Source organism: Zingiber officinale, chromosome 6A (assembly GCF_018446385.1).
Source record: "Zingiber officinale cultivar Zhangliang chromosome 6A, Zo_v1.1, whole genome shotgun sequence".
Lineage (NCBI taxonomy): Eukaryota > Viridiplantae > Streptophyta > Magnoliopsida > Zingiberales > Zingiberaceae > Zingiber > Zingiber officinale.
This window is the reverse complement of record NC_055997.1, coordinates 114,733,784-114,753,907: the sequence shown is the minus strand read 5'-3', so window position 1 is coordinate 114,753,907 and position 20,124 is coordinate 114,733,784. Positions and strand designations below refer to the sequence as shown.

At 39.2% G+C, this 20,124-nt stretch overlaps 2 protein-coding genes across 2 annotated transcripts; both read left to right on the top strand.

Moving 5' to 3' along the window:
• The first annotated feature begins 16,206 nt into the window (after positions 1 to 16,206).
• Positions 16,207 to 16,515, top strand: LOC121995185 (ethylene-responsive transcription factor 3-like). Its single transcript, XM_042548994.1, has one exon. The coding sequence runs from the start codon at positions 16,207 to 16,209 to the stop codon at positions 16,513 to 16,515; it is 309 nt and encodes a 102-aa protein (XP_042404928.1).
• LOC121995184 (60S acidic ribosomal protein P2B-like) lies at positions 16,453 to 17,057 on the top strand. The gene is made up of 2 exons (XM_042548993.1): positions 16,453 to 16,712; positions 16,780 to 17,057. Exons 1-2 carry the CDS (start codon positions 16,625 to 16,627, stop codon positions 17,055 to 17,057), a joined length of 366 nt encoding a protein of 121 aa, XP_042404927.1. The 5' UTR covers positions 16,453 to 16,624.
• The last annotated feature ends 3,067 nt before the right edge of the window (positions 17,058 to 20,124 follow it).

Sequence of the window (20,124 nt, the reverse complement as noted above, 5' to 3'; positions counted from 1 at the left end):
AATTTTTCAACATGTGAATAATTTACAAAGAGAAAAAATAAAATATCTTTCCAATCTACAAATAAGGAAAGAGATCTAATCTCTTTCTTTAATCTTTTGTAGATCCTTTTAAAAAGAGATATTTTAATTTTTAATCTCTCCAATTAAATTATATCTTTCACATAAGAAAATTTTAAAATTAAAATTCTTTTAAATTTAATAGGGGCCGGCCACCTAAGCTTGGGTTCAAGCTAGGGCCGGCCACCCATGAACCAAGGCTTGGCCGGCCCTAGCTTGAACCACAAGCTAGCTTGGCCGGCCCCTACATCATGGGTACGAAGGTGGGTATAGGTGGGTATAGTACTCTATAAATAAGAGGCTACGATAGGGACCAAGAGGAGGAATTGGTTTTGGTCTCCCGATAAAATTAAGCATCCCGTGTTCGCCCCGAACACACAACTTAATTTTATCAATAATAATTCATTCCACTAGAGAACTATTATTGAACTACCGCACCAATCCCAAATTACATTTTTGGGCTCCTTCTTATTATGAGTGTGTTAGTCTCCCTGTGTTTAAGATATCGAATGTCCACTAATTAAGTGAGTTACTGACAACTCATTTAATTAATATCTTAGTCCAAGAGTAGTACCACTCAACCTTATCGTCATGTCGGACTAAGTCCACCTGCAGGGTTTAACATGACAATCCTTATGAGCTCATCTTGGGGACATTATCAACCTAGATTACTAGGACACAGTTTCCTTCTATAATCAACAACACACACTATAAGTGATATCATTTCCCAACTTATCGGGCTTATTGATTTATCGAACTAAATCTCACCCATTGATAAATTAAAGAAATAAATATCAAATATATGTGCTTGTTATTATATTAGGATTAAGAGCACACACTTCCATAATAACTGCGGTCTTTGTTTCTTTATAAAGTCAGTATAAAAGAAACGACCTCTAATGGTCCTACTCAATACACTCTAAGTGTACTAGTGTAATTATTTAGTTAAGATAAACTAATTTCTAATTACACTATGACCTTCCAATGGTTTGTTCCTTTCCATTTTGATCGTGAGCTACTGTTTATAATTTATAAGGTACTGATAACATTATCTTCTGTATGTGACACCACATACTATGTTATCTACACTATAAATTAATTGAACAACTACAAACAAATGTAGATAATTTGACCAAATGTGATTCTTTATTCATAATAAATGTTTACAAAAGCTTAGGCTTTCAGTATACACTCTAACAATGTTAAGAGAATACTTAGATACATTAAAGGCACCTTAAATGTAGGACTTTGGTACCCTAGAACTTGCACCCTTGACCTTTTTGGCTATTCTGATTCAGACTATGCCGGGTGTAAATTAGATAGAAAAAGCACAAGTGGTAGCTGCCAAATTCTAGGTCAGTGTCTAGTAAGTTGGTCAAGCAGAAAGCAACACTGTGTTGCTCTATCCACTACTGAAGCTGAATACATAGCACTAGAAGAATGTGCTTCCCAACTTTTATGAATGATGCATACACTAAAAGATTATCAGCTAGAATACAAAAATACAAAAATTTTAATTGATAATGTGAGTTCAATTAACTTAACTAAAAATCTAATTCACCACTCTAGGACCAAACATATAGAGGTAAAACAGCACTTTGTAAGAGATCATGTGGCTAAGGGTGAAATTGTACTCAGCTATGTTGAGTCCAAGTCAAACCTAGCTGATATTTTCACAAAACCCTTACCTGAACTTGAGTTCAGTGCACTTAGAAGGCAAATAGGAATGTGTTGGGTAGAATAGTTTTTAATTTTCAAATTAGCTTCCTAAAGTTTTTAAAATCATCTTATGTTTTAAAATTCTAAGAAAATACTGTGTTTAAAATTCCAATTTTACTAGATTTTCAAAATATGGAATTAACTTAGACTCTACCCTATAAATCATGCTCCCCTAGAATTTAGCCAGAGTATCTCACAAACACCTAGGCTTACCTTGCTTGCGTTTGAAAAACATAGAACGACGTGAGATGCATAGGGTGCAGTCTGGACTCAAGAATGCTTATATCTATGCATCAATATGAGTCTGGGGGTTAAACACCTAGTTAACAGTAATCAAGTCAAGTCTTCCAACACTAGTCAAATCTAACTGGATCTATTGACTTAACTTGACTAACCAAGTGAAAGCTGTTGCCCTCTAGGTAATCAGCTAGTAGCTAAATGGTTAGACATGTGGCCGCGAACCTACATGCTTGATTTTTAAAACCTCTTGAGATCGCTCAAGCATGAACATTAAGGCTCTGATACCTTACTTAAAGAGAAATTAACTAATCAATCTTAACTCATGCTTAGACATTAAGGATTGAAAATCCTCCCTTGCCCTCAATGCTTTTTGAAAGAAAAATTTCTCTTTAGACCTTGGTTTCACTTAGCTAAGAATATTAATTGTAAAAAGCTAAGTGTTACCAAAATACTTTTTCCTCTTTAAAAGCCTAAGGTTTCAAAATTTTGACTAAGTTGTTTAAAACTAAAGTTGCTTTTGCTATGCTACAATAGAAAAATCTTTCTCTAGCAAAATCAATTGCTAAAGTTTTAGAAAACTAACTTCAAGCTCAGACTATTTTAGTTAGCAATTTGATTTACAAGAAATATCACCTTTTTAAACAAAGTGTCTTAAAGCTTCTTTACTTAGTCGTTTTCCTCTTACCTTTGTCCTAAAATTTTTAAGATTTTTTTCAAACATGTTCATTCTTTTTGATAAATGACAAAGGGGGAGAGTAGAGAAATTCAGAATTCAAAAGAAAAAATTTATAAATAAAATTATTAAAGAATGCCTTTATTAAGGGGGAGTCTAACAAAGTTTAAGTTTTAGCTTAACCATGCGTGAATTTAAAATTTATTAAGCTTGCTTACTTAAACTTTATGCATCTATTTTACTTAGCTTTGAATTTCAGTTGCAATAATCAAAAAGGGGGAGATTGTTGGTTCGGGAAGCATCCGACGATCGACCGTTATTTTGATAATGGCAAAGGAATTCAAAGTTAAGTTGTTTTGTGATCTAATGCACTTAATTTAGTGTTTCAGGAAAGTCCTAGCTGCGGTTAGGCAGGAGGAAAACCCTAGGAGGTGGTAACCCTAGGTTATAGGGGGCGATAACCCTATGCGGAAAGTCTTGGTGGGTCGAGAGCTTCAGGCAAAAGTCCTAAGGGGGGGGGGGGGTAACCATAGGTGAAAAGTCCTGGTGTCGCGAACCAGGTGAAAGACTGGACTAGCCGGGAAGCGGGAGTCCAGTAGAAAGTCCGGAAGCTTCAAACGTTGAGCAAAAGTCCAGTCGATCTGGAGGATCGCAATGGCATCAGGTAAATCTCCTGAGTGGAGTAGGTGAGGACGCGTTCCCCGTAGAGGGAACAGTAAGCGTCGGGTCGACCTAGGGTTTTCGGTTGGAAATCCTAAGTCAGACTCGGACAGTTCGACGACTGTCAAGTATATCTATCATATTGTATCTGTGCTAACTTTGTTTTGCAGGGATTATGTTTGGGACTAACACATTTTGCAGGATCAAAGGAGCACACTTAGCCTCGGATGAAGAGTGTCCTAGGCGCCTCCATGGGGCTTGGAGGCACCTTGGGTGCTAGCCGAAGCCAGCTGTCCAGAGAAGCTGGAGGCGCCTCGGAGGAAGCTGGAGGCACCTTGGACCAGGCGTTGGAGGCGCCTTAGAGCAGCTTGGAGGCACCTTCAATGGGATAAGGTGCGACCAGATCAGAGCTGATCCAAGCGTGTGACTCGGCGGCCTGGAGGCACCTCGAACAGGCTTGGAGGTGCCTCCATGACTGTTTATAAGGAGGGTTCGAGTAGCAGCTTGGTACATCAATCAAAAAAGTTATCCTTCTTCAACGTGCTGCTCAAGAAACATTCCAGAAGTGCTGTAGCAACATCCTGACAACCCGGAGCTTCAGATTTAGCCTTTTGTTGTCAGTATAACTTTTATTACAGCTTTCAATTGTACTCAACTTGTAATAATTTTTCGATATTATAGTTGTTGCCCAATGTAAATGCTCAACGAGCGTGGGCCTTGGAGTAGGAGTCGCCCTAGGCTCCGAACCAAGTAAATCTTGGAGTCTTCTGTGTGTTGATTCTTTTATTTATTTCTGCTGCGTTACTCGTAAGATTTCCGAAACGAAAAGTGAAAGCCACGAGCGCTATTCACCCTCCCCCCCCTCTAGCGCTTTCGATCCAACAAACCCAACACTATTACTATCTTGCAAGATGATTTGGAGTTGCTCATCAATGCTAGAGTACATAAGATATTATAATAACAGCAACAACATGTCAACACTGGTGGCATGTTACCTGTAGTGTCACCTTCGATAATGTCTGTAACTTCCCATCACATAGAGAGAGAGAGAGAGATTAAAGGGGAAGATCCGGCTCATCTATTTTCCGCCCTCTCTCTCCCACTCGATGCCCTAAAGCTTATTTTTGAATACCTCTTGAACAAGGAGGACAAAGATCAATTCTTCAAGAGTTTTCTAGAGAAACCCTATGAGAGAAAAATGAAAAGCAAAGGTTATAGCTAGTGATAGTTCTCCTGAAAGAATTAGAGATTCAACTAAGTGGCTATTGATATTATCACTCTTTTTTCTCAACGAGTGTTAGATGATCCGTTGCTAAAACATTATCAGAATTTAAATGTCGGAGAATACTCGGGAACAATTGATCCCGAGGGTCATCTTCTTAAATTTTAGCATGTGGCGCTCCTCCAACATTTTACTGATAAAGTTAAATGCCAGATGTTCCTTACTACTTTAGGAGGAGCAGCTCAGAGATGGTTCAAGCGACTGTCGGAGAATTCTATTCGTCGCTTCAAGAATTTCCACAAGGTATTCTTACACCATTTTTCTTGTAATCAGAGGTACCATAAAACTACTTGGAGTCTCTTTTCTATCAAGCAAGACCCTAAAAAAATCTATCTGAGCTTATATTAAGAGATTCAACCAAGTGACTTTTGATGTTCCATCGGCCACTACGGAGATCTTGGTAAGAGCCTTCTCTCAGGGGCTTAATGACAATGATTTTTTCAAGGATTTGGTTAGGAATCCTCCTACCAATTTTGATATATTAATTGAGCGGGCTTCGGAGTTCATTAATATGGAAGAAGCCCAAGCTACCCGCAGGAAGGACGTCAACACTTCTGCGCCAGTTTAGGCTGTGGTACGTTCGGTGGGACCTTTCCAGCCCCCTAAAGGACCTCGGGCAGATCTGCCTCATTGTCATCCTTAGCCTCGGCCTCAAGCAGTACAACATGTAGATGCTCCTGCACATTTCCTGCAAAGGTGGTGCACCTATCATCTGACTAGCACCCACAACACAGAAAATTATTGTGCTTTAAAGAATCAGCAGGCGGGTAGCACTCGCTATCGTCGACGTTCCCCAGTTCCAAATCGTTGACGGTATCCATGATAGAATAGTCCTCTAAAAATTGAGTATCAACTGAGCGGACAACAAGCGGGAATATTACCTCTCCCCACTGTACAAGCACAAACGCCGGATCAAGTACAACTAGAGCAACCATCAGCCCGACAAGAAGAAAATCACAACAATGTTGCCCGAGGTAGCATAAACATGATAGCTGGAGGACCCACTAATGGTGATTCCAACTGGACGAGAAAGTCGCACACTCGGCGATTAATGATTCACGCTGTTGGGTGTAGTGCTGAGAAGGCAACAGGACCGGAAATCAGTTTTGGCCTAGAGATATAGTAGGGGTGGAAGTACCCCATGAAGATGCATTGATAATTAAGACTGTTATAGCCAATTACAACATCTCACGTACTTTTATTGATATTGGTAGTTCTGTTAATATTATCTTTAAACAAGCTTTTGATCAGCTGTAGATTGATCCGAGTGAGCTTCAGCCAATGGTTACTCCATCATATGGGTTCACAGGTAAGGAGGTACAACCACTGGGTCAAATAAAATTGGTCATATCTTTAGGGGAGAAGCCCCTTGTGTGGACACGTCGATCGGTTTTCATGGTGGTGGACCGCCCATCAGCATACAATGTTATTCTGGGTCGGCTGACCTTGAATAAATTCAAGGCGGTCATTTCTACTTTATGCCAGAAAATAAAATTTCCTGTGGATGATCAAGTAGGGGAAGTCAAGGGAGACCAAATAATAGCACGTAAGTGCTATGTGGAGTTAGTAATGGCGGAAGCTAATGCCACCCGAAAAGCTCAAAGGATGGATATCAACGCTATTCATGAAAAGCCACCCACTCTTGTATATGAGGAAAAGGAAGATGTGCAAATACAAGTCGGCCAACCGGAAGCCACTACTCACATTGCATCCGATTTGGCTCCTAATCTCAAGGAAGACTTAGTTAAATGTTTGATGAGAAATAGTGATGTATTTGCTTGGACACCTAAAGAGGTGAAAGGTGTAGCACCAATGGTTATGGAGCATGCTCTTCATGTATATCCAGATGCTTGGCCGGTCAAGCAAAAGAAAAGGAACTTCGGATTCGATCAAAATAAAATTATCAAGGAAGAAGTAGATAAACTACTAGAAGCTGGATATATTTGGGAAGTACAATTTTCAAGCTGGCTGACTAATGTGGTCTTAGTTTCTAAGCCCGGTAATAAATAACGAGTATGTATTGACTTCAAGGACCTCAACAAGGCTTGTCCAAAGGATTATTATCCTCTGCCTCGTATAGATCAAATGGTGGATTTTACAGCTGGATGCGAATTCATCAGTATGTTGGACGCCTATCAAGGGTATTACCAAATTCCACTTGCCAAGGCAGATCAGGAAAATGTTAGCTTTATAACTGCTGAGGGTACTTATTGTTACAATGTTATGCCTTTTGATTTAAAGAACAAAGGAGATACTTATCAGCGGCTTATGAACAAGGTCTTTTAGAAGCAGATTGGAATAAACATGGAAGTTTATGTGGATGACATTCTTAATAAATCTATATGGGCTTCTATTTTATGTGCTGATATTGAAGAAACTTGTAGAACCCTGAGGAGGTATGAGCTCAAGCTCAATCCCAACAAGTGTTTATTTGGGGCCAAGAGTGTGAAGTTCTTAGGATACATGATGATCGAGCGGGGAATAGAGCCAACCCCAACAAAGTGAAAGCATTACAAGACATGGCTCCCCCGAAGAACCTAAAGGAGGCTTAAAGATTGACAGAGAGGATTACCGCCCTGTCCAGATTCATCTCTCGGTTGGACGATCAGAGTCTTCCCTTCTTCAAGATACTCCGACAAGAAACTAAGTTCCAATAGGATGAGGATTGCAACAAGACGTTTGAGGAGCTAAAAGAATATTTGTTTACTCTCCCTGTATTAGCTAAACCACTAGTAGGAGAGATTTTGTGGGTGCATTTATCAGCCAACGATCATGCTGTTGGTTATGTATTAGTAAGGCACGAAGAAAAAGAACAGTTACCTATATATTTTTTAAGTCATTTATTAAAAAGAGCAGAGTGTCGGTATACGCCACTCGAGAAGTTAGCTTATAGATTGATTTTAGTAGCTCGGAGATTACGTCCTTATTTTCTGTCACACCCAATTATAGTATTGACTAACAACACTCTTGGTCGGGTACTTGTTAACCCAGAAGCATCCAAAAGATTGATTAAGTGGACGATCAAACTTAGTGAATATGATATACAATATCAGCCTCGAACAACCATCAAAGCTCAAGCTTTGGTGGATTTCATAACAAAAATACCCAGTCTAGAAACAGAGGAAATCTGGATCATTTATATGGATGGATCTTCTACTCAACAAGGTAGTGGAGTAGGGATTTTGCTTATATCTCCCCGGGAATATCAGATACAGTTATCAACCAGATTGAATTATAGAGCTACCAACAATGAGGCTGAATATGAGACATTGATAGCTGGCTTGCAGGCTGCTAAACATGTGGGGGTTGCTTGTGTGATAATTCATTCTAATTCTCAATTGGCAGCACAACAATTAACAGACAACTTTGGAATTAGCAATGAAAGACTCAAGTTATATGCATAGACATTTGATAAATTAAAAGATGAGTTTCATGAAGTAAGTGTAAAGAAAATTCCTCGAACTGACAATCAAGCAATTATAAATGAATTAGCTAAATTAGCTTCTGCCATTATACCTTGGAGTTTGGATAAACTAATGGAGCAGACATTATTAGTATCTTCTATTGAGCAATAGGTTAATCTAGAAATCTAGGGTGATTAGAGAATATCTATCATTCTATTTGTATATCATGGAATTCTACCCACTAATGCGGAACAAGCCAAGGTATTCAAGAAAAGGATAAGCCAATATACTATGATTGGAGATCATCTATATAAAAGGGTCTTCTCTAGTCCTCTACTCAAATGTATTGGATCAGACGACATACAATATATCCTACAAGAAGTGCATCACGGTTCTTATGGTAGCTGATCCTGTCCGAACGCTGAATCAATGGACGCTGGGCACGTGGCGCTCTCCGAACTGATGACGTGGATCTCCGATCGACCGTAGGGATCTCCGGCGAACCTGCAAGAAAGTCGGGCCGGGAAGGGGTTCCCAGCGACGACCCTCCGACGCTCAAGTCAGGCAAGAGGAAACTATGAAGTGGCTCCAAAGATGCGAGATCCCGTACCTCCATCGAAGTCTGAGGGCTCTTATATAGAGCTGTGGGGAGGCGTATGCACACCTACTGAGGTGTACACGTGTCCTTTACCATACCTTAGTATAGGCTTGTCAGAGCAACATGTCTGACACCATATTGCTACAGTCTGATCACCTCTTTGATGGGACAGCTGAACTTCCGTCGTACGATTCTGCGTATGGCCTGGTCGTCAAACATGCTTGCTGTCAGGAAATGATGTTCCCCAATGTCCCCTTGCCCTTGTCTTCCTTTTCCCCGAGCCGAGCGTCCATCCGCTCGGCAGGCATCAGTCCGACCGGGCGTAGGTATCGGTCCGACCGGGTTCTCGGCTGAGACTGTTCCTTCACAACAATGCTGTTTTATGCCTCTGTCGAGCGAGCTACCCGCTAGGCACAGGGACCCTGTTCACCATGAGCGTCGGAAACCCGACTCCTCGTCGGGTTGTCTTTGATTCCGCTTGGACCCATTCGACCGCTTCGTCCTCCCGATTCTCCGATCGGCCGTTTGAATTTTGAGCTCCACGTGGCATTGACTCCCCTTAAAGGGGGTCCCCCATCCTTACCGCCGGATCAGTAGCCATATGGGAGGTCAATCTCTTGCTAAAAAGATATTATTCGCTGGATATTTTTGGCCTACTTTACAAGCATATGCGGCTCAACTTGTGAGAACCTGTTTACAGAAACATCAAAATATTTCTCATCATCCTACTGAATTATTGAAAACTTTCATAGTATCCTGTCCTTTTGATCAATGGGGCATGGATATAGTTGGGTCTTTCCCTCTTGCACCTACTCAGAGGAGATTCTTATTGGTAGTTGTTGATTATTTTTTAAAATGGGTAAAAGCAGAACCACTAGCCAGAATCATTGAACATGCAGTTATTAAATTTCTATAGCAACATATTGTGTGAAGATTCGCTATTCCACATAAAATAATTTTTGATAATGAAAGATAATTTCATGGTTGAAGAATTAAAAAATGGTGTTCTGATTATGGCATTACACAATCTTTTACCTCTGTGGCATATCCACAGAGTAATGGACAAGCTGAAGTGACTATTAGGGAAAATATCAAAGGACTCAAAATCAAGCTAGATTATGTTGGTGGTAGCTAGGTGGATGAATTGCCCAGTGTATTGTGGGCATATCGTACCACTCTTAGAGAAGCCATTGGGATCACTCCTATCACCTGGTCTATGGGGGTGAGGTAGTGATTCCAATTGAAGTTGGAGTGGAGTCTAATCGAAGAAGGCTTTATGATGACAATAATGCGGATCGACGCCTCATGGAACTGGACTTAATAGAGAAAGCATGGGATAAAGCAACAACCTGGCTCATCTCATATCGTTAAAGGATGAGACAAAATTACAACAAAAGAGTTATTCCAAGGTTCTTTCAGGTAGGAGATCTTGTATGTAAGCGCATTAAGCCTATTAGAGATATTAACAAGCTAGAACCCTAATGGAGAGGACCTTATAAAATTATACAGAAACTGGTATCGGGCTCCTATTATCTCCAAGATACAGAAGGGAGAAAACTCGAACGACCTTGGAGTGCTAATCATTTGCAACCATATAAAACTTAACAAGTATGCCTGTAAGTCATTTATATGTTTTGTACAAACACTGTTGATATGAATAACATAACAAGTGTAGGCAATATTATTTGGGGAAGACATATACTCTTCTTTAAACCATAACAGTTAATCGGGGACTTTAAGGAGTGACCGACCTAACTTCCTTAGGGGGAACCAGAGACTTTAAACCATTGAACAGTCGATCGGGGATCTTAAGGAGTGACCGACCTGACTTCCTTAGGGGGAACTAGAAACTTTAAACCATAACAGTTGATCAGAGATCTTAAGGAGTGACCGACCTGGCTTTCTTAAGGGGAACCAGAGACTTTAAACCATAACAATCGATTGTGGACCTTAAGGAGTGACTGACCCGACTTCCTTAGGGGGAGCCAGAAACTTTAAACCATAATAGTTGATCGGGGACCTTAAGGAGTAACCGGCCTGGCTTCCTTAGGGGGAGCCAGAGGTTTTAAACCATTGAATAGTTGATCGAGAACCTTAAGGAGTGACCAGTCTAGCTTCCTTAGGGCGAATTGCAGACTTTAAACCATTGAACAGTCGATCGGGGACCTTAAGGAGTGGCAGGCTAAACTTCGTTAGGGGGAACCAGAGACTTTAAATCATAACAGTCGATCGGGGACTTTAAGGAGTGACTAGACTGACTTTTTTAAGGGGAATCGGAGACTTTAAATCTTCTCCAAGATCAACCATGGGTTTTAGCATCAACATTACTTATTGTGCAGGTGTTTAATCTCACCCATGCATATAAATCCGACCGGCCCCTCATACAGTCGGGAAAGCTCGGAGAAGCATTTACATGGCAGATATTTAATTTTGCTTGGGCATACCAATCCGATTGGTCTGTCATGCAGTCGGGCAAAGCCCAAAGGAGTATATATATTACAGATGTTTATTTCGCCCGGGCATACAAATCTGACCGGTCCTTCATATAGTCAGGAAAGTCCAGAGAAGCATTTACACGATAGATATTTAATTTTGTTTGGGTGTACCAATCCGATCGGTATGTCATGTAGTCAGGCAAAGCCTAAAGGAGCATATATATTACAGATGTTTAATCTCGCCAGGGTATATAAATCCGATCAGTCTATTAGACAAGTCGGGAATTCTTCATATATGAGCAAGGCACTTAACTTATTGTACAAACCCATAGATCATTAGAAAAAGTTCATTCATCATTATATATCACTCAAAGGATAACTAGGAGATCTACTTCCTTTGATTATAATTTTTCTATGGGATATCTCTACATATGGTGAACATATTGAAAAAGTTCATTTATATAAACACTTGGGTGGTTCTGAAGATAAGAAAATCACACAAGGAAAGATAGGTAAGTATAAATTTTTAAGTATAAATTTTCATTAACATTTTATAAACAACAAATAGTATACCATGGTTATGAAATTATGAAAAGCCATAGATACCAAATCCTAAGATTACTCAAATTTGCTTAGGAGGTCTTTTGGAAGTTCCTGGTTAAGTCGTCTGTGATCTATAAATAAGGGAGGAGGATTTTCAAATAGGCAATCTCCCTTTCTTAGTTGTTGGATTACTCCTTCAACAGAATGAGTGAGAGCTCCTACAATACGCTTAGCATATTCCTTACCAAACTCGAGAGAATCTAAATAGGATCTGCGCCTGCTTTGCCAGCGCTCTTCCTTGCTTACCTTATATGCTTGAAGCTCAGATTGTAGGCTATCCTTTTCCCCTTGCAAAGTAGTTTTCTCTGCCTTAGCCTCCGCTAGTTCTTTTAAGAGCGAACTTATTTGCAAATCTTGCGCTCGCAATCTTTCTTATTGTTGGAATAAGGCAAAGTCTTTAGAAGCTAATTCTAGGGCTGACTTAGGGGACCCCGAACTATGTGATTGCTGTAACTGGCTTAGTAGAGTAGTTTTGTGAGCAACATCCGAGAGAGTTTTATCCTTTAAGGCCTTTTTGACATCAAGAGTAGAAGTAAGCCCTTGTCATTATAGCTCTAAGTTTCTCTTTTCTTCCTCTCGGGATTGCAACAATTGGTGGGTGCTTGTAAAGCCTTTTCGAAGCTAGTAGTAAACTCAGCTTGTGACTTCACCTTATCTCGTAGTTGAATGAGTTCATTGTTAGGGAGGTTGGAAGTAGCTTACAATTCCTCCACTTTGTCTTTTAAGGCCTGATTAGTTCTCTCCAAATCTATAACTATTTTGCCCAAATGCAAGCTTGAAGCATATAGCTAGATAGAATAATAGCATGGTTACATTTTGTAGGTATGAAATAAGGAAGATAGAATTAAAAACTTACTGTAGTAGCTTGACAACTGTGGTTATCGGCATGATCAGATACGTACTTCTTTTCATATGTGTCTAAGACTGTAACGAAGATTCACCTAGGGACCCCTTTAGTTGAAGTAGTCCATACGAAGCAGGGGCAGAAGTTTGACCAAGCTGGGAAGGTAATGTTGGATCATGATGTTTCGATAGAGGGGGGGGTGAATATTGATTACGAAAATTCTTTCGAAAAGAGTTAAGCGCAGCGGAAAAAGTAAGCAATGCTAACACATACCAATTTTACTTGGTTCGGAGCCTATGTCAACTCCTACTCCAAGCCCCGCACTCGTTGAGTGCTTTCGGTGGGCAATCACTAGCAGTTTAAAAATTATTACAAACTAAGTACAGAAAATGCTAATGAAAATAAAAGCAATACCGACAAAGGAATAAATCGAAAAGGAAAAAGTGTGTTGTCAGAGCTTCATTAGCGTCGCAGGAGCGCAGAGAAGCAGAGCAAGCAGTAGAAGATTTTCTTCTCAGTTGTTGATTTAAGCGCCACCCCTGACCCTTCTTTTATATGAGGCTCGGGGTGCCCCGGATCCCTTCCGGGTGCCCTGGTGAGACGTGGCAGGTCCAACCAGTGAGCTCCACGTGGCGACGATGCGATCAGGATAAAATTGCCTCCCGGGCGCCCGGATCCCCTCCGGGCGCTTGGACCACCTTTCTCTGGAGATTCCTTCTCCTACAAGACAAGGTTAGTCTGAGGCAAATATATAATATGTTTCCTGCAAAACAAAGTGTTAGCACAGTTTTATAAATTCAATATCAAGAGTATGACTTACATTCCGTCTTTCTGAGACCGGAATCTAGTCACGATCTCGACTTAGATATCCGAAATAGATCTAAGCCGGATCGACGCCTAATGTTCCCTTCCCGAGAACGCGTCCTCACAATCACTCCCTTCCAGTGACTTACCTTTACTCACCTGCCAGACGTCCGGTCAGCCCTTCGACCCGTCTGGACTTCTCGCCAGCTATCTGGTCAGCCCGTCAACCTAGCTGGACTTCGTTCCAAGTGTCCGGTCAGCCCGTCGACCCGTTTGGACTTCGTGCCAAATGTCCGATCAGCCCGTCAACCCATTTGGACTTCGTGCCAGACATCTGGTCAGCCCGTCGACCTGTCTGGACTTCGCCTGCACACTTGGTCAGAGTGTTAGATAACGACAAGCCTAACTTAACCTGATTTGTCATTCATCAAAACCTGAGTTAGATCGTTAGTGCTAATCGCACCAACAATCTCCCCCTTTTTGATGGAATGACAACCTAGTTAAGTTAGTGAAAATATATGCAAAAATCAAGCATGATTTTTGAGGTTTTTAAGGTTTAAGTTAGTTTTTCAAATTTCAAATTTACATTTAGTTGCTCTAACTTAACTAACTTAACCACCTATCCCTCCCCCTTTGACATTCATCAAATAAGGACATAAGCAAGTAACCAATAGAATTCAGACAGAGTAAAATGTATAAGTTGTAAGAAATGATGTCAAGTTGACTTGGGGGGGTTTAAAATTATGAAAACTTGTTTAAAGTATTAGCTTTTAGTTTTTTAGAAAATAGCTAAGTTTTGAGAAGTAACTAATTTAGCAACATAACTTAGTATTTAGTCTATTTTGAGTAATTTTTTAAAGATAATTTTTGCAAAATTAAATGAACTCAAAAAGAATTTTCCAAAAAGAGTTTAAAAGCTAATTTTCAAGTATAAGTTTAGGAAAGCTAAGTTTTAGACAGACTAATTTTCAAATATAAGTGTTTAAGTTCCAAATTTTAAAATTTTCAAAATAAGGTTCAACTTTGAAACATTTTACAAACATGAGTTTTCAAAACCAAGGTTTAAGATTAAGGTTTAAATTTTCAAACTAAGTTTCAATTTTGAAACACTTTTCAAACATGAAAAATCAAAAATTTCAAAGATGAGTTTAAAAACTATTTACTTTTCAAAACTGATTAAAACTAAGTTTGCAGCAGATTCAAAATCTTAGTTTATAAAATCTAATTGAAGAATTTAGTTTTATAAAAGCTAGTTTTCAAAAATAGGTTTATTAAAAAAAATTTGAAACATAAGTTTGCAAAATTAAAGATTTTAAAACTAAGTTTGAAAAATCTACTTTTCAATACTGACTAAGTTTGTAAAAACTTCAAATTTGAAAATTGAAATTCAATCTCAAAACTGAAAAAAAAAATTAGAAAAGATATTATGTTTAAGGTGGAGAAAATAATTTTGGTGCTAAGTGTTGATTTAATCCTCCCCCTAAACCTGACATCTAAAATAGTTGTCTAACCAATTAGTACTTACTGACTATCATAAGATAGCAACTTTCACTTGGTTAGTCAAGTTAAGTTCATTGTAATCAGCTAGCGGTTGACTAAACTGAATAACTTAACTTGATTAATATATGTTTGGTATTTAACGCCCAGACTTATTTTGATGCACTGACATAAGCATCTTAAGTCCAGGCAACTAGCCTATACATCTTACCCCTTTCTATGTTTGTCAATCACAAGCAAGGTAAACCTAGAGTGTTGGTGAGATGCTCAAATACTAGTCCTAGGGGAACATGATTTCTAAGGGGATTTTTCTAGTCTAAGGCTAAAATTGTTTGAAATTCTAAAAGTAGGAAAATTTTTAAAAAATAAAACAATTTTAACCTAGAATTTAAAACAGTCATTTTTAAAACAGTTTGGAATTTTGAAAATCCTAGTCTATTAAACACATCCCTAGTTTTCTACGCAGATTGCTAAATTCATTTTCAATGAGTGGTTTTGTGAATATGTCAGCTAAATTGGACTTGGACTCAATGTATTTGAGTTCAATGTCACCTTTAGTAACATGATCCCTAATAAAGTGATACCTAATTTCAATGTGTTTAGTTCTGGAATGATGCACTGGATTTTTTGTTAGGTTAATTGAGCTAATGTTATCAATTAAGACTTTTACATTTGTAAGGTTCAAGTTAAAGTCTTTTAGGGTGCGCATCATCCATAATAATTGTGCAACACACTCTCCTATAGCTATATATTCTGACTCAGTTGTGGATAGGGCAACACAGTGTTGCTTTCTACTAAACCAGTTGACAAGTGATGGACCAAGTAATTGACATCCGCCACTTGTGCTTTTGCGGTCTAATTTACATCCAGCATAATCTAAGTCAGAGTACCCTATTAATTCAAAATTATTAGTCCTAGGAAACCAAATACCTACATTTGTTGTTCCTTTAAGGTATCTAAAGATTCTTTTGCACTACAAGAAAAACCCTCATAGACATCAGTGGAACAACAACAGTTTTAAGCAAAAACCGATGTCTTTGAGTATTTTACACCGGTTTTTCCAAAAATCGGTGTCTATGAGCGCAGATTTTCGCTCATAGACATCGGTTTTTTTAGCCGATGTCTATGAGCGCCTTTTTTTCATTAATAGACACCGATTTTAACCGCGGTTTTTAAAACCGGTGTCTATGAACCAAAATTTTGACGGAATTTCTTAGCGCCCTTTCTTTTGGGTTTCTCCTCGCCTTGGATGAAGCAACCAGCCAATTTATCTCCCCAATTTTGAACAATTCGACATGGCAAAATTAGCACTCCTCTTCCTTTGATCCCATTTCTCGCTCCCTCTTCCCCCTTCTTTTGTTCCTTTTCATTCCGTCGATCTGTTGGCCAGATGAAGAAAGGCCGAGTTCTGGTGGAGCCGGCGGCGGCAGTAGCGGAGACGCGGTTCCGCGGCGTGCGGAAGCGGCCTTGGGGGTGGTTCGCGGCCGAGATCAGGGACCCCTGGAAGAAGGTCAGGGTGTGGCTCGGAACCTTCGACTCGGCCGAGGCTGCCGCTCTGGCCTACGACTCCGCCGCTCGCGCGTTCCGTGGTTCCAAGGCCAAGACCAACTTTCCCCTAGCCGCCGCTGCTGCTGCGTCTCCCACCCCTACTCCTGCATTCCGCTGCCCTCCCTCCGCTGACCCAACCCTAGGGTTTTGATAAGATACAAATTGGAATTAAGCCGACCCACCTCATTCTACGCACTCATCACCGAGAGGTCCGAGACCTTGCAACAGCGGCATCGTCGTCTGCAAATCTCGAAGCGAAGATGAAAATTGTGGCGGCTTATCTCCTGGCCGTCCTCGGCGGCAACCCCAACCCCTCCGCCAATGATATCAGATCCATCCTTGAATCAGGTCGAACTCTCTTCCCTCTCATATTTATCTTGGTTTCATTTCGGTGATCCTTGTTTCTTGCTTGTAGTGGGAGCGGAGGCAGAGGATAAGAGGATCAACCACTTCCTCGCGGAAGTCAAGGGCAAGGACATAACGGAAGTCATCGCTGCCGGCCGGGAGAAGTTCGCTTTCGTGCCCTCCGGTGGCTCTGTGGCTGCCATTGGGGTCGCCGCCCCAGGTAGCGGCGGCGCGGGCGGCGCCCCAGCTGCAGAGGAGCCTAAGGAGGAGAAGGTGGAGGAGAAGGAGGAATCCGACGAGGTGAAACTCCCTGTCTTTCCCTCCCGCAAATTTTCGTTTCCGACATAAATTTGTGGTTTTTTTTCTTTCTCGTTTCCAATTTCTGTTTTTGGAAAACACAAGCTATGGAGATTGGTTTGATTGCTATTTGTTGTAAGTTTTGAAGGTAATGGCAGTCTTTTTTATTTTATATACTAGCATATCACTTAAACGGCTACAAGTATGCCACTTTTTCCAAATTTAATAGCACATAGTAAAGTCCTATCTTGTGATCAAGGTTCACAAAGCATATACAGAGGCATAAAGTCATGCAGACAAAGACTGAATATTGTTAGTAAAGTGCATAAACTCTCAAGTATTTGGATTAATTAGAGTTGAAGATGTAAGGGGTGGAGGGAAAAAGGAAATCTTTGTTAGTATTAATGATAAGTCGCCATGATGATTACCATTGTTATTGCTAAATTTGTTGATCTCCTATGTTTAACTCATACCTCAAGTATGTAATTAAATGGTTTAATTTCATACTTTTTCGTATTGTTGTGCATACATAGGATTTTGTTTCTCTACAGGGAGTTAGATGAGTGGTTTATAGACACCTAGTTGCATCTCTTATTTTCCTCTACATGTATGCACATTTTTTGACATCGGTTGACAATTCATGTGTATTTATCTTTATTTTAACATACTTCTAACTTTTAACTATGACCAGTGCTTCTTGAATTATCTTTGAAGGTTTGGAATCTTCAACCCAGCAGTCGTGTATGATCACTTGGGAGAAATTTATTCAGCACTTATTCTGGGAAGCTTAGTGTTCTGCATTTTGTTATACTTGAAAGTGAGCTTCTGTAAATTTCAATCTAGCTTTGCCTATGGTTATTACTGTCCTTTGTTCCTAATTTGAGATGATTGTTTTTCTCCAAAGGGTCATTTGGCACCATCTTCTTCGGATTCTGGTTCATTAGGGAACTTCATAATTGATTTGTATTGGGTGAGCTTTCTTAACCAGACATCATTTGCAGAGTTGTTGTGTCATTGTTTTTTTCTGGATTGATTGCACATAAAATAATCAGATAAATGCATCTGATTGATAATTTGAGATACTATGGAGTATGCAAGGGCCTTGCAAATATCTCAAAAAAAAAAACAAATGAACATATTACAATGGATTTGTTGATTTATTTTTTAATCACTGTTACCTAATCATGGAAGGTTATGTGCCAATGCTTAAACTTTTATTAGCTATATTTGATAGTGAAGGATTTTATCTGTTAATTGTTCCCAGATGTATCACTATTTTTACATATTATAATTATGTTTGCATGGGTGCACTCTATTCTTGCATTTCCATTCTCTGTACTAATGGTTACATGAGATTTCTCCAATCTGCATATAGATTAAACTATATTTGTGTATGTAAGTGTACTTTGTAGAATATGTAGCAGTCTTACTTTCTTCTGGTTGTCTCTTTAACCAATTGATTCTCTTTTGCTTCTTAACTGTGCATGTTTATCCTCAACAAACATTAAAAAAGCACGTCTATTTGCTAAAGTCAAATGTCATAAATTCAATGTAGCCTCATTCATTTTCTTTTTTAGTATAGAAAGTAATATATGCTCTTGATCACAGACTTAAACAGGAAAATCACTCTGTGATTTGTTTTGTTGAATAGTTAAGTCTCAATCATTAGCCAACACCAGGGAGCAGAACTACCCAAGACTAGTAGTTAATGCTCTAGATATTTCCATGGGGAATTGTGCTATAACATGTTTTGGTGTTGAGGGTTTTAGTCGTAAAAGGAGTACCATGAGATCAAATTGCATTGGAAAATGCAATTTCCTTAAAAAAAAATAGTTAAATATTTATGTTTGGTACAAATGAATAACCTTATTTGTGACTTCATTAGTATTTTATTTTCAAATGTTTCATTGCCTACTCTATATGTGTTTGTTCGTGATCCAAGATATGTTGACTTAAGAGTTCAGAGGATATTTTCTAACCATATCTACTTGTGGAACCAACTGAATCACAAAAAACCTTCAAGTATTTTTTCCATTATGTGAAATCTTATGAAATGATTTATTTAGAAATCTAAAACACTTGCCCACCAATATTCAATGTTGCCATATATTCACCGTCATGGAAAAAAAATTCTCTCACATCCTTGGTCTCATTGCCAACTATAATACACATATGCATGTACTTCTGTTGCAACAATAGGATTATTTTTACTATGATGATGGGATCTTATATAATATCACATACATGTAAAAACTCTTTAAACATGGCTTAGAATATGATGTCTTTGATTTCGGCAACCACATTCTAGCTTTCATTATAAGGAAATACCCAATGAATTGGGATGTCACAAGTCAATTTGAATATGGCGCATTGGAATACTTTCCTGCCTGGTCTCTATTGAAGCTTTTCAAGCTAGTTCTGCAATTCCATGAACTTTTCAATCTCTAAAGCTCCATTCATGTTAAGTTGTTGGGAAAATAGCATCTTGATAGAATTGAAATTCTCCTCTTTTTATCAGTAAAGTTTGATTTCTGGCTATACAATAAACACTTGCCTCACACTGCTTGTTCAATTTTCTTGCATGGAGAAGTATATTCACTGATATGAGGTCCTGGCAGAGGAAACCTTAGGTGGAATAGGTTATTCTTTGCTTTTAAATAATTGCCATTAAAACCACATGAGGATCTTACCTCTTGTTGATATTGTTGGACTTCCTTTTGCTCAACCATTTGGTTTGTGCCTTTCTTCATGCTAGTTTTTCTAGCTATGTGTTGTTATTATGCAAGTTGTATCTCATGTATTAATATCCTTCTATAATGAACAAATGAATTACTTGGCAATGCTTTTCAGCCTAATTTTTCCTATCAATGTAGCTGCAATTTATACAGTTTGTGGACAATTTTTTTTTCTTGTGCAGGGCATGGAACTGTATCCTCGTATCGGCAAAAACTTTGACATCAAGGTTTTTACAAACTGCCGATTTGGTATGATGTCCTGGGCTGTTCTTGCCGTCACATATTGCATCAAACAGGTCAATTTTATCTTTACATCTGTTCTTTGAGCTGTTGATAAATATAGCATATGAGGAAAGCACTAATATGTCAAACAACATCTGGAA

Coding starts and splice junctions, on each gene's coding strand:
- LOC121995184 (XM_042548993.1), top strand. CDS start 16,625: ATGAAAATTGTGGCGGCTTATCTCCTGGCCGTCCTCGGCGGCAACCCC. Junction 16,713..16,779: donor CAGATCCATCCTTGAATCAG/GTCGAACTCTCT, acceptor TCTTGCTTGTAG/TGGGAGCGGAGGCAGAGGAT.
- LOC121995185 (XM_042548994.1), top strand. CDS start 16,207: ATGAAGAAAGGCCGAGTTCTGGTGGAGCCGGCGGCGGCAGTAGCGGAG.